General features: G+C 47.1%; 1 protein-coding gene across 4 annotated transcripts in view; it reads left to right on the top strand.

Moving 5' to 3' along the window:
• The window catches only part of LOC119389938 (small conductance calcium-activated potassium channel protein), a 257,296-nt gene that overhangs the window by 227,919 nt on the left and 17,082 nt on the right, over positions 1-12,295 (top strand). For all 4 annotated transcript variants that reach the window (XM_037657388.2, XM_037657389.2, XM_037657391.2 and 1 more), the window contains one exon: positions 11,619-11,729. In XM_037657388.2, coding sequence (XP_037513316.1) covers positions 11,619-11,729 — 111 coding nt within the window. The remainder of the gene's footprint in view (positions 1-11,618; positions 11,730-12,295) is intronic.

Raw genomic sequence — 12,295 nt, 5'->3', positions numbered from 1 at the left:
GATTTTCGCGCCAAGAAAGACGAACACATGAGAGAACACATGACAGCGGAAGCGCCTGTCCTGCCTTCTCTCATGTGTTCGTCATCCTTAGCGCAAAAATCAAGATATGTCATCATGTGAAGTCACGTGATGTGACGTCACACTGACCTCACTATTTTTTGCGATGTGTGAAGTCATCGCGCGATTATTTTTATCATCACTCGTGTTGGCACCGACGCCGCTAGACGCCGGTCAATTTTCGCGTTTGATGAGGCATCTAAGGCTTTCGCCTTAAAATCCCTTAAACGCGAGGAGTGTCAGAACTGAGAGATAAACACACCGTAAAACGTCACAAACAGTGCAAATACTCGATAGACAGCGTGTATCAAGAAAGAATGGCGTTAATTGCTCTTTCAATAACGTAACATTAGTGCAATGTGTAGTCTCATAAACGGAAATGCGCTTCTTATTGTACTCTAACTCTAATAGACGATGCAGGTTGCTTCCAGAGACTTCTTTACGACAACAGTGCGTTTTTCTTTTTCTTTAGTATAGTCACGGGCCTGACTCCGTTGTGTTAATTGGTCTCCAGTCAGACTTGGTTGATTATAAATGACGTCATTACTCGCCAGAGAGCTAATATAGTCAGTGAATGTCGTGCTATCTACCCTGGCAGTGTTTTCAAGGTCTGAACGACCAAATAAAGCTGAGCCTTCGGAATAAAGTCCAACGGACTCTTCGTGGTATGTTTCTTTTTATATCGCACTGTCGTTCGTCTCGTGGGGTTTCTTCTGTTTATCCACCCAGCGGAATTATAAAGGGTGGCCTTTTCCGCGTTCCTGATTTTCTGTATAGTGCAAAGCCCTCCCCCCCAAGAAGGCTATGCAATCCTCCAATTAACTGCCACGTGTCGTACCAATAGGACTTGTTTGCGTTCGTTAAAAGTTCTGGCTGTTCTGCGAAAAAAAAAGACAGTAGTTCCAATTATATCTTGGTGCTCTAGACAAATAAGTGCGCCCCCCAACCTAGCCTACCCTGACCTTACCTAAACAGAAGCTGTCAACACCGCGTTTTCATTCTTTGCTTATTAAAACCCCGATCGTTAATGAGCAGGCTAAATACACCAACAGCACGTAACTACCGCACTTATTTCTGTCTGCCTGTCGGATCGGTACAGTGTTTTCAATACTGTGAACACCTTTTCACACTTACCGTTCTTGCAAATAAATGCAGTATTCGCTCGTTCATTCATATCTGTTTGTTTGATAATTCAGCTTTATCTGCGTTTATTCCTTGTAGCATACATCTTCGATCTCTTTCTTATAGCCGGCAAGGAAGCTTCACATCTTTTTCTTGTATCACGAAAAAAAATGCGAGTTTCCTAAACACATTCAGGTGGATCGACTGCCAGTGGATACACAAAAAACAGGAAGATAAAGGAAATAGGGAGAGAACAGGCTGACAACTATATATATGGAGCGCTTTTCACGCACTCACTCACTCGCTTACGCACTTACTCACTCGCTCTCACACACACACACGCACGCACGTGCACACCACAACAACTCACTCACTCACAGGCACTCACACTTGAAGACGCTCACACACCAGTGCCTGTCAAAACATTGCAAATCCACACACACACACACACACACACACACACACACACACACACACACACACACACACACACACACACACACACACACACACGCACACGCACACACACGCACGCACACACACTCACTCACTCACTCACTCACTCACAGTTTTCCACTCGCTTGAAGACGCTTACACACCAGTGTCCGTCGAAACATTGCAAAACATTGCATTGCAAAGTATTGCTAGGCCACACACACACACACACACACACACACACACACACACACACACACACACTCAATCACACACTCACATACACATACTCACACATACACTCACTCACTCACTCACTCACTCACTCACTCACTCACTCACTCACTCACTCACTCACTCACTCACTCACTCACTCACTCACTCACTCACACTCACACTCACACTAGAAGGCGCTTAGACACCAGTGTCCGTCAAAACATTGCAAGGCTCGACAACAAAGCCATAAGGACGCTGCCAACGTGCCGCCTCCGTGAAGTGCATAGCGCCGACGTCCTAGTTAAGCCTTCTTTTCCCTTTTTCCGGCGGCGTATGGCAGCCCAGCGGCGAAGTGCGCGAGAGAGTGCGCCGAAGGTGCGTGATCCGCGTGAACGGCCCGACGCGCGTGTGACCCAGTTCTCTCTGAGACACTTGATGTTTTTTTTCGCGAAGCAATATACTCGGCGAAGCGTCGAGCACCACCTCATCGCCGTTCCTCCCTCGTCTTTCCTGGATGTGTCTACCGTTCCCTTTCCTCCCGCATTTCGTCCCTCGTCCTCACACCTCTCCCTGTACAGAGACTCCACTTTCGACGGGAGGCGACGTCGGATATCCTTCCTCCTTATTAGGGAGCCGCGCACGAAGCGTGCTCTGAAACGAGACCCGCGCGCTACAGGGCCGGCCCAACCGCTCCACGCCTTATAACAGACTTTGTCTCTTCGTCTCTCGCTTTTTACAACGGCTTTCTTTCCTCAACCTTCCGCGCTTCCTCTAATGTACAAGTATCGGCCGTGGTATACGAAGGGAGGAGCTTCGGGATCCCTTACGCTCGCTAGACGAGCCTCATTTCAACGGACCTTCATTCTTTTCTTGTAAACGTTCCACGGACTTTCGATTCTACGACGTTGCTCCGTGTACAATTTAATGATATTTTTTTCTCTCAGCTCGTTTTACCGTTTTCTATAGAGGGTATATCCGCTTGCTCCTCGACAGGGCCCCGTGATACGTGTCTTCGTCTTCGCTCCTTCTTTCCCCAATCCCCTTGACCTGCTCTTGGTCTTCAGCTATCTGTTGCTGAAGATTTCTTTCTTTCTTTCTTTCTTTCTTTCTTCCTTTCTTTCTTTCTTTCTTTCTTTCTTTCTTTCTTTCTTTCTTTCTTTCTTTCTTTCTTTCTTTCTTTCTTTCTTTCTTCTTTCTTTGGTTCAAATTAGAAGTACGTCAGCGTCCTTCAACCTTACCTGAGCGGACCCACCGGCAGACGTGCTCCCGCTGTTCTGAGAAATTGGGGCGGAAAATACGGGGGGGGGGGGAGGAGGAAATATAGATATAAGAAAAACGAGACGTACGCACGCATAAACGTTCGTGGAAGGCAATATATTACGAGGGGAAAGGCGCGGAGAGGATGGTGCTTAGGGGAGACAGAACGTCGGAGGTGAACGAAGACGCCGCTGCTGCCGAACGCACGCGCGTTCGCCGTCTTCACTTCTTCGTTCATTCGTCTATTACCGGTCTTTATCTTTTCTTTTTTTCTTTTTTGTCCGCTTCTGGACGATCCATACGCGTCCTTTCAGCGACTGAGCATGCTGCGGTATGCCGAGTATGCGATCCGGCAGCAATAAAGGAGGATGCAGAAGAGGAAGACGAGACGTGAAGCAACCATTGCTGGTTAGTTTGGTGTAGGACCATCGTTTGGTGGTTGGGGGGAGGGGCAGAGGAGAAAGAAAGGAGAGGCATTCGCTGCCTCATGATACTTTCATCACGTACCTTCTTTTTCGCTCACATAGACAGAAGAAACCAGAGTATTTACGGATACCAATACTTTTAGCATATTCTCTTCTCGTTATTGTCATCAGTTGAATTTCGCACGCTGTACTATTAGCGTATTCGGGTTTATGAGTGAAAATCGTACCGATGGTAATAAAAGCGTCCGTTTGTATAAATGTATTTACTGAACTCTTGTTAAAGGTCTACAAACTAAACCTGAAAATGCTTGCCTACTCGGAGTGGATCAGAGTGCCCAGGTGAAAATTATGAAAAATCTGGTGATCGTCTTAGAGGTGTTTGTAGAAGCACAATAAAGGTTCGCCCTTGTAAGTAATAAAACATAAGGAATAACTTTTCGCGTAAAGCGAGCTAAGATATTTACCAATGACGCTCAATAATGTAATCTAATGCGTACTTATTACAGTAAAACCTCGGTGATACGATCACGGCTCGTACGAATTTCGGGGTGATACGAATTTTTCTGTGGTCCCGGCCAAGGCCCGTTAGCCTGCAATGTATTGGAGTACGGTTGTTGCGAACCGATTTACACCCCGCGACTTTTGATACGAACGTACGCTAGCACACAGGTACGAACAGGTGCTGCCCGCGCTGCCGCGGAAGACGCAGCAGTCACGCGCGGGCGCGGGCATACGCGCTGCGCGACCGTCAACGGTAAGTCGTTACCTCCGAGATAGTGCGCGCGAATCTTGGAGGCCTTTATGCGCCTTCGCGTTTACATTACACATGACGTTGACGTCGCGCTTTTTCGACGAGTTGACGCGTGCTCCTGTGCTCGAGGCAGCAGCGTTCTTGTACTGTGTTAACACGTGCCTGCCACGTTGATGCAAGCCATGTTCCCGCAATCAGACGTTCTATGAAACAAGACTGAAACTTGGGCTGCGGGTCCGTCATGAAGGCCCATGAAACGTGGACGAAGACCCCAAGAGACGAAACGGACGGTCTTGGCGAAGGAGCTTGGCCTCTATCTATCGTGTGCAAAGCGCGTCTTAAGTCGCTTTCGCCGCAGTACTGTAGTGTCATGCAGAAAATATTAGGAAGGGGCTACTAGCGGTCACGGGGCACAACACATCTGGTTCATTAATTACACACGCGCGCATGCACCGCATATTTACGAGTACAAGTATAATCGTTGACGTCTAAAAACGTTACTGGCAATTATTCAGAGCTGTTCATGACGTCGCTGCGGCCCTCAGAAACACTAAACCAAACGTATGCCAACTTTCTTTTGTCGCATACTAATTTTTCATGTTTTCTGGTGATACGAATTCCGGATGATACGAATATTTTTGGTAACCCCGCGAGATTCGTATCACCGAGGTTTTACTATACATAGTGCACACACTGCTTCACTTTTTAAGACGAGTGAGTTCTGTGGCCTTCTGCGATTGCGTGGTAGAGGCTGTTGCGTGTGGGTGTGCGCGAATCACCGCCTCTTCCGTTCCTCTTTTTTTCCCTTTGTTTTTGTGTTTCCGGCTGCTTGCCCCTTACCCAAGTGTAACGTAGCAAGCCAGGTCCAACTTGGTTAACCTCCCTGCCTTTATACGTTTCTTCCTTTTCTTCTCAGATATAAGTGAGCGCTACTGATGTTAATGCTTCAGGTGATGGCTATTGTCATAAGAAAATCCTTTGCGACTTCGCTATATCAGAAGGAAACGGAGATAAAAGAGAAGTGGGGAGGTCAACCAGACCCACGTCCGGTTTGCTACCCTACGCAATTGTTAGAGCGATTGAACAATCAACTGAAAGAACAGCCAGGAAGGGAGAAGCGGGGCTCGCCGCCTCAATACAGCCGGTTACAGAAGCCAGGCGATTGCGTAACTGTGTCACTGTATGTTGCAGCACACGTTGTCATCCGTGTGTTAGGACATACCATAGACAGCACCGGAGCTTGATAGTGCTCACTAACTCACCGCCGTTCATTGTTGCTGATTCATTACACGCAGATAGAAAAGAAAAAGTGACGCGATTTAGCGCCAGATTAAAAAGCACATGCCGTTCATCCCCCTGCCGAGAACCTACGATGCACAACTTGGACGCAAGCATGCAATCGCATTGAAGGTCGTCTTGAATTACGGTCCTCTTCTGACTTTTCAATTTCTTTCTTTCTTTCTTTCTTTCTTTCTTTCTTTCTTTCTTTCTTTCTTTCTTTCTTTCTTTCTTTCTTTCTTTCTTTCTTTCTTTCTACCCACCGCGGTTATCTAGTGGTTATCGTGCCTGACTGCCGACCCGAAGGTTGCGGTATCGCATCCCGGTCGCGGCAGCCGCATTTCGATGGAGGCGAAATGCTAGATTCCCATGTGTGCTTCGATTTAGGTGCACGTAAAGAACCGCAGGTGTTCAAAATTTCTGGAGCCCTCCACTACGGCGTCTCTCATAATCATGTCGTAGCTTTGGGTCGTAAAACCGCAACAATTATTATTGATCGTTTCTACGCTTCTTTTTTCTTTCTTTCTTTCTTTCTTTCTTTCTTTCTTTCTTTCTTTCTTTCTTTCTTTCTTTCTTTCTTTCTTTCTTTCTTTCTTTCTTTCCATCACCTCCCGCGCTCTATCGCCATTCTCCACAGGCGGCACGCGACGCGGCAAATTATTTCTCTGCCCGTTTCTATTCATCCCCGCCTCCTATCCATATATCGCATATCTTACGCACTCCTCCAGTCCCGTCTACATAGCGTTAACGACGTTTGTTCCGTCTCGTGTCTATAACGTCGCGTCTAGGCGTCGTCACTCGCTCTCTCCGACCCGGCGGCTGGCGACGCTTTTCCCCTCGCAGTACAAGAGTCTTGGGACTCTATCGCATTAGCGACAGTCTACACCGCCCACCACCGCACGTTGCCGCCGTGATCTCCACATACTTCGCATACATGTATATAGAGTCAGTCAGTCGTCTCGCATAATTTCGCCTCTCCCTTCAGACTACCCCTCCGACCAGTATGCGTAAGAGAATTAGCGACGCCTGCAGTGTCGACAGCGGCCGCTTTACTTTGGTCTTGCTCGGTCGCGTCGTTCATTCGCGCTTCCGTCTCCGCGACGTCGCAGCTCGGCGCTACCTCATTTACTTAGCGCGACTTCCCTGCCTCCCATGGCCCCTTCCTTATTCTATGCTTACAAGGCAACTTGATCTACGCCGCTTCACTGGCGACACCGCAAGCTCCCCCCACCCCCCTTCCCACCCTTTCTTTCTCTATCGCTAGTGGTTTGTCTTTGTTCTTGGCTCGGCTCGTGCGCTTGGACGCGCGCTTTCCTTCGCGTGATTTCCCTAAAGATTTCCTCCTCGATCTGCGCTGCTGCCATTGCAGGGAGTATCTAGTTTCACACGCTTCTTCTTCTTCGCTCCCGTCCTGTTAGCGTGAGGTCGAGTCTGTTCGGCTAATTAGTCTGTTCCTTGTTTCCGCTCCAAGACATAGAGCGAGAAGACTGCGAGAGGGCGAAGGAGAGAAGGAAAGAGCGGAAGGAAGTTCTCCGGAAGACGCGATAGAAGAGACGGCCGAGGAGACGAAGAGCGAGAAGCCTTCGTGCCTATAGGAAAAGCTTTTCTCCCCCGTAGTTTCCGGCGTTCCCAGAAGACGGGTATACGTAATTTGAGCTCACTTAATTTGTGGCTCGAAGACCGTCGTCACGGCGCCGGAACGTTAGCGGCTTGGGGAAATTTCTGGGCCCGGAAATGAAATGGCGGCCGAAGGGTACTCGCGATTTGATCTCCCTGGTTCGTATGGAATTCCGGGGCTGAGCGATCGCGCTGCGGAAACGGAAACCAAATCTAGGCGCGCGAGGATGCAAAGCGATATTTGTGTGTTCGGGATAGTTAAACGTTCGACGTCAAAAGAGGATGCGGGAGTTCTGGGAACGAGAGACACTTTCTTGCTAATAGAATCGATTCAGGAAACTCACCAATACCCGCTTCCACGAATTGGGGAAAGAAACCACTTACGGGAAAAAATAAAAAAACCTGTAACTGTTATGGTCGCCCGGGGCATGTTATGTATAACATGGTGTGGCACACCTGGCCAGGAAATTCGATGCCATTGTTATTGAGGTTCTATGGGTGTTGCGTAAGTTTAGTAGATGTCGTAATGCGGCAGTCTGCAGCACAGTTCAACAAGTCTACACAAGGATCAACACTAAGCAAGATGCGAAGTTACATCTCTGTTGATGATGAAGTACTGCCGCTCGTGAGGAAGTAGATTGAGTACCTCCACTACATACGGCAGCACCGGCCTTATTCTGCCAGTGTCTCCGCTAGGCTGGATTCACCTAACCAAGCACTATAACCATAACTTTAAGAATACAAACTCACTTGCTCGCTCAATCACTTGATCACTCGATCGATCAATCGATCGATTGATCGCTCGCTCGCTCGCTCTCTCGCTATCTCACTCACTCACTCACTCACTCACTCACTCACTCACTCACTCACTCACTCACTCACTCACTCACTCACTCACTCACTCACTCACTCACTCACTCACTCACTCACTCACTCACTCACTCACTCACTCACTCAACGAAGGTGTGTACCAGCTAACTCCCTCCCTACACATGCTATAAGCTTCCTAATCTCATCGTAACCTGCTGTCTCTTGTACCAATAATAAAAGTGTGGTTTTGTTCCGACAAGCACAAAGTTTCAATAAACGTTCTGTATCGACCACAGCCTTATGATTCCCACAGCCTGTTGTTTACCCACCATCGCGTTGCACACGACCGTTCGTACTCTTCCTCACTTTCTTTTTCCTGACAGAGCCGCCTTTTTCGCGAAAGAGTCGAAAGCGCCTATTCGGGTACGTGCACGTCCGTCGCGCCTCAAACAAAACTAACATGCCGCGTCCGCTCACGCTCGCTTACATTGTCTGGTCGCTTGACAACACGAACTAACCTGACATCGCGTTTAGCGAAACTGTATCCGACACGTGAAATCGAATACCGTCCTTTCTCTGCGCGGCTCTGAGTTCTATATAATATATTTATTTCTTTGACCATCTACCCGCCTATTGTACGCGTATAGAAACGTCGTCTCGTCGGCGCACTTCGCTCTTCACTCACGTTCGATCTTTCCAATCAACTGTGGCCTGCTTTCCGTTATTCTCTTTTCTTCTCTATGAATCGAGACACTGCAGTGCCTGTGATGATTCCATTCGAGCTCAGCTCTTCCTGTACACATAAGAAATATATATATATATATATATCTATATTATATATATACGATATATATATATATATAATATATATATTATAATATATAATATATATATTATATATATATATATAATATATATATAATATATATAGTGTGTAGTGTGTGAGGTGTGTGTGTGTGTGTGTGTGTGTGTGGTGTGTTGTGTGTTGGTGTGTGTGAAAGTCGTTTCATTTAGAGAGTGTGTAACATCCGATCGTCATGACGGAGCAATTATTCAATGAAGATGGTCGACCATAGACAGATAGGTCTTGCTAACGTAAGTATATAAGTCTATGAATTCTGTCTCCAACGTTTCAGTGCCTCGGCGACGACTGTTCATTGGCTGCTTTTAGTGAGGTAGCAACGATCGACGCCAAACTGTGTTACTGCGAACGTTTTGCGTTTTTTATCCAACCGGGAACGAGCCACGTCGTGTTCATTAAAGCCCGCTACGCCGAGAGCGTAATTCTCTGCGGCAGACCCGTCACTTTCTCGCTCAACTCACTCTTTACTTATTCTTCTTCTTTTGTTTATCTCGATCTCCAGCCGCAACGTTTTCCTTTTACTGTACGTTTTCATCTGCATATACGACTGTCGCGAAGTCCCGTCACGCTGAATATTGACGACGTCACCGAATGTCGCCAGGCGGGACAATACTGAAGGCCCTGTCTGCATATATTTGGATGTATCTACTGATGCTGCCCGACGTTTCTTTATTGGCCTTACTGGCTCTACTGAGCGCGCTTACGACTTCCAACACAGATTTCGAGACGACATTCTCAATTTTTTCTTGCCAGCCTCCCGCCGTAAAGCATGCTGGGCACGCTGTATGCGGGTAAACTTTTTGTGTATCCGCTCCGTTTGACGCAGTGTAAAAAATGTTTCGCACCCCCCCTCTCTCTCTCTCTCTCTCACACTGTGGGACGAGGTCAAAAACTTTTTTTATCGGCCATAAACGCCGCAAGGCCCTGCACGGCCGTTATTTATACGGCGTGTCGCAAGGCGTCTCTGGCGACTAGACCACGAGTGAATGAGTGGAGCGACGTTGGACATCGTCTTCTGTCTCAAACGACGTGTCCCCCTTGAGTATACCCATAGATGGGTCCTTCCTTCGCACAATAACAAACGTACAAAAAAACATTGGAGTGCCAGTCTTGGTTGAGTGAGTCGTATCGTGAGCTGTTTCACTGAGTTGAGATGCAACGACCGTTTAACGGGTTTGCATTCAATTCCCCTCTTTTCTTAATTATTTATTTGGTCGACACGGTGACACGGGGTCAGTGTCCTCCAGCGCCTGTTCATCGAAATATATCTGCTTGTCATTCTCCTTCAAGCATTAGATGGCCAGCATGCCGTACAAGTGGTGCTGCTCGTTCTCGTGTCTCCCCAGATGCCATCGTGTAAGTGGCGTGGTGTTTACGACACTGCCGTTCTAAATGAAGGAACAGAAAGAGTATTCGCCTCTTTGAGTGCATTGAGAGCGCAAAGAACATTAGTTTTCGACAAGCTGTCGAGACACGTCGATCGTTACTGTGACGCCTACGTGACGGCAAGGATCCTCGCGCATTGAATGCTGTCACCATGTTCTACAATGACGGCGAACGTAGTCACTTGGTCTTTGTTCTGAAGAAAGGCTAAGTTTCGCTACTTTGAAGGAGAATAGCAAAATAAAGGCCGCTCTTACAGTGAAAGGGGGCTTCGTAAGCCAACGGGAGCTCGACAATGAAAGAACGGTGGCGACGCCGCCGTGAAGTTCGCGCATCACCTCACTGTGACATCACTGGCTTTGACAACCTCTGATTGAGTCAGTATAATCGATTACCGGTAAAGAATAGGTGTGCTGCTTTTAAAATAAATCAAACTCAAGCTAGCAAAGTTCGTGGAATTATGTGTGTGTGTTGTGGTGTGTGTGTGTGTGTGTGTGTGTGTGTGTGTGTGTGTGTGTGTGTGTGTGTGTGTGTGTGTGTGTGTGTGTGTGTGTGTGTGTGTGTGTGTGTGTGAGAGAGAGAGAGAGAGAGAGATTAAAATGAACTATAGATCAGAGAAATTGCTTTGAAATTTGTGAAACATGACTCCGACAGGCGCCGCTCCGACGTATTCCGGCGTTATTTCGGCGCTAAAACAAACAAATGACGCCGAGCCTTCATTTATTAGTGAACCTTTCTCGGTTAAACGAAAGAAAATAAAGCATTCATAGCATATTTTACCATTCTAATATGACGTATTATTGTAGATTGAAAAGCTGAAAGCGCGGGAAAGGTATCGTCCTGCTGCCAACTATAACGCTTTATTTCAGCATTTAGGTATGCATTTTAACCTCTGTTGATATTCACAAAATTTTATTTATTTGTTAAGATTTCTCTTCTCTCTCTCTCTTCTTTTTTTTTTTACTTGTCGGAACTGCACACCGTTAGCAGTTGTCTATTGCATTTGTCTAGCAGTTATCGGTACTGCACACCACGGCTAGCAGTCGTCTATTCCAGCTAGTCCTACTGGAAGGCGTCCGATTGATTTCTGTCGGGCTACCGCCGCAGATTACACTGACGGCATCCTTTTCATACGCAAAACAACATATCTTGCTTTTGAAAAGTAAACTGCGCATGCAGCACACCCCATCAAAGAGCAACGCCATCACGCAACTCGGTGCTTCGCACATGAACACATCGTTCGATATCGTAGCCGTACATACTGCATAGGCCTAATCTTGATTTATGCCTCGCGTGGTCGGTGTGTTGTAAGTCATAAATGTCTGCAGTGAGGCTCTCCGTTTTCTTTTTTTTTTTTTTTTTCAACGGATGCTTACTGTGGTTTCGTCTCTCTAAACACTCACAGGGGGCCGGTTGTACAGCCCTGGTTGTTGCTGTGATAGCGCGAAAGCTGGAGCTCACACGAGCCGAAAAGCACGTCCACAATTTTATGATGGACACTCAACTGACGAAAAGGGTGAGTCGATATTACTTCAGCGTCGACTGCAGATGCTACCATACTGCACGCTTTTGGCTGGTAAACGCGCTTGCGTTCGGGACGCGACGGCATTTCTTACGTTCATTACAGGGTGTTTTACGGATGCGTTTTAAGTGCAGCCATCTTGTACAGTAGACGTTGCCGTTTTGCATCTGTAGCAGTTAAATGAACGGTACTGCAGTGAACTTATATACATGAAAACGGCTGTAGGGATCCATTCGACGTCACGACGTGCAAGCACCGAAGGATCATTCCTCGAAAAACCCCAAGATTGGGGAAGTGATGAATCCCAAATAAGTTCGCTTTTACCAGGCTCAGATCTGTGAGGGTGGTCGTCTGGGCTTGGAGGTAAGTTGTATCGGGTTGACCACAAGTGAACACTAATTTGCTGATTTTTCTTTCTTTTCTTTTTTTTTGCTTCGAAGCTACGTGAAGTGAGCTGTGAACGATGGAGCTCACAGTGCACCTACGTTGAATTAAACGTGAAAAAAAAAATGAATTACTGATCAGCGGATAAAGAAGCAACAAACATTATTTTAGTTTTG

Source organism: Rhipicephalus sanguineus, chromosome 4 (assembly GCF_013339695.2).
Source record: "Rhipicephalus sanguineus isolate Rsan-2018 chromosome 4, BIME_Rsan_1.4, whole genome shotgun sequence".
Taxonomy (NCBI): Eukaryota; Metazoa; Arthropoda; class Arachnida; order Ixodida; family Ixodidae; genus Rhipicephalus; species Rhipicephalus sanguineus.
Note: the sequence above shows the minus strand (reverse complement) of the source record. Positions and strands in the feature narration are given on the sequence as shown.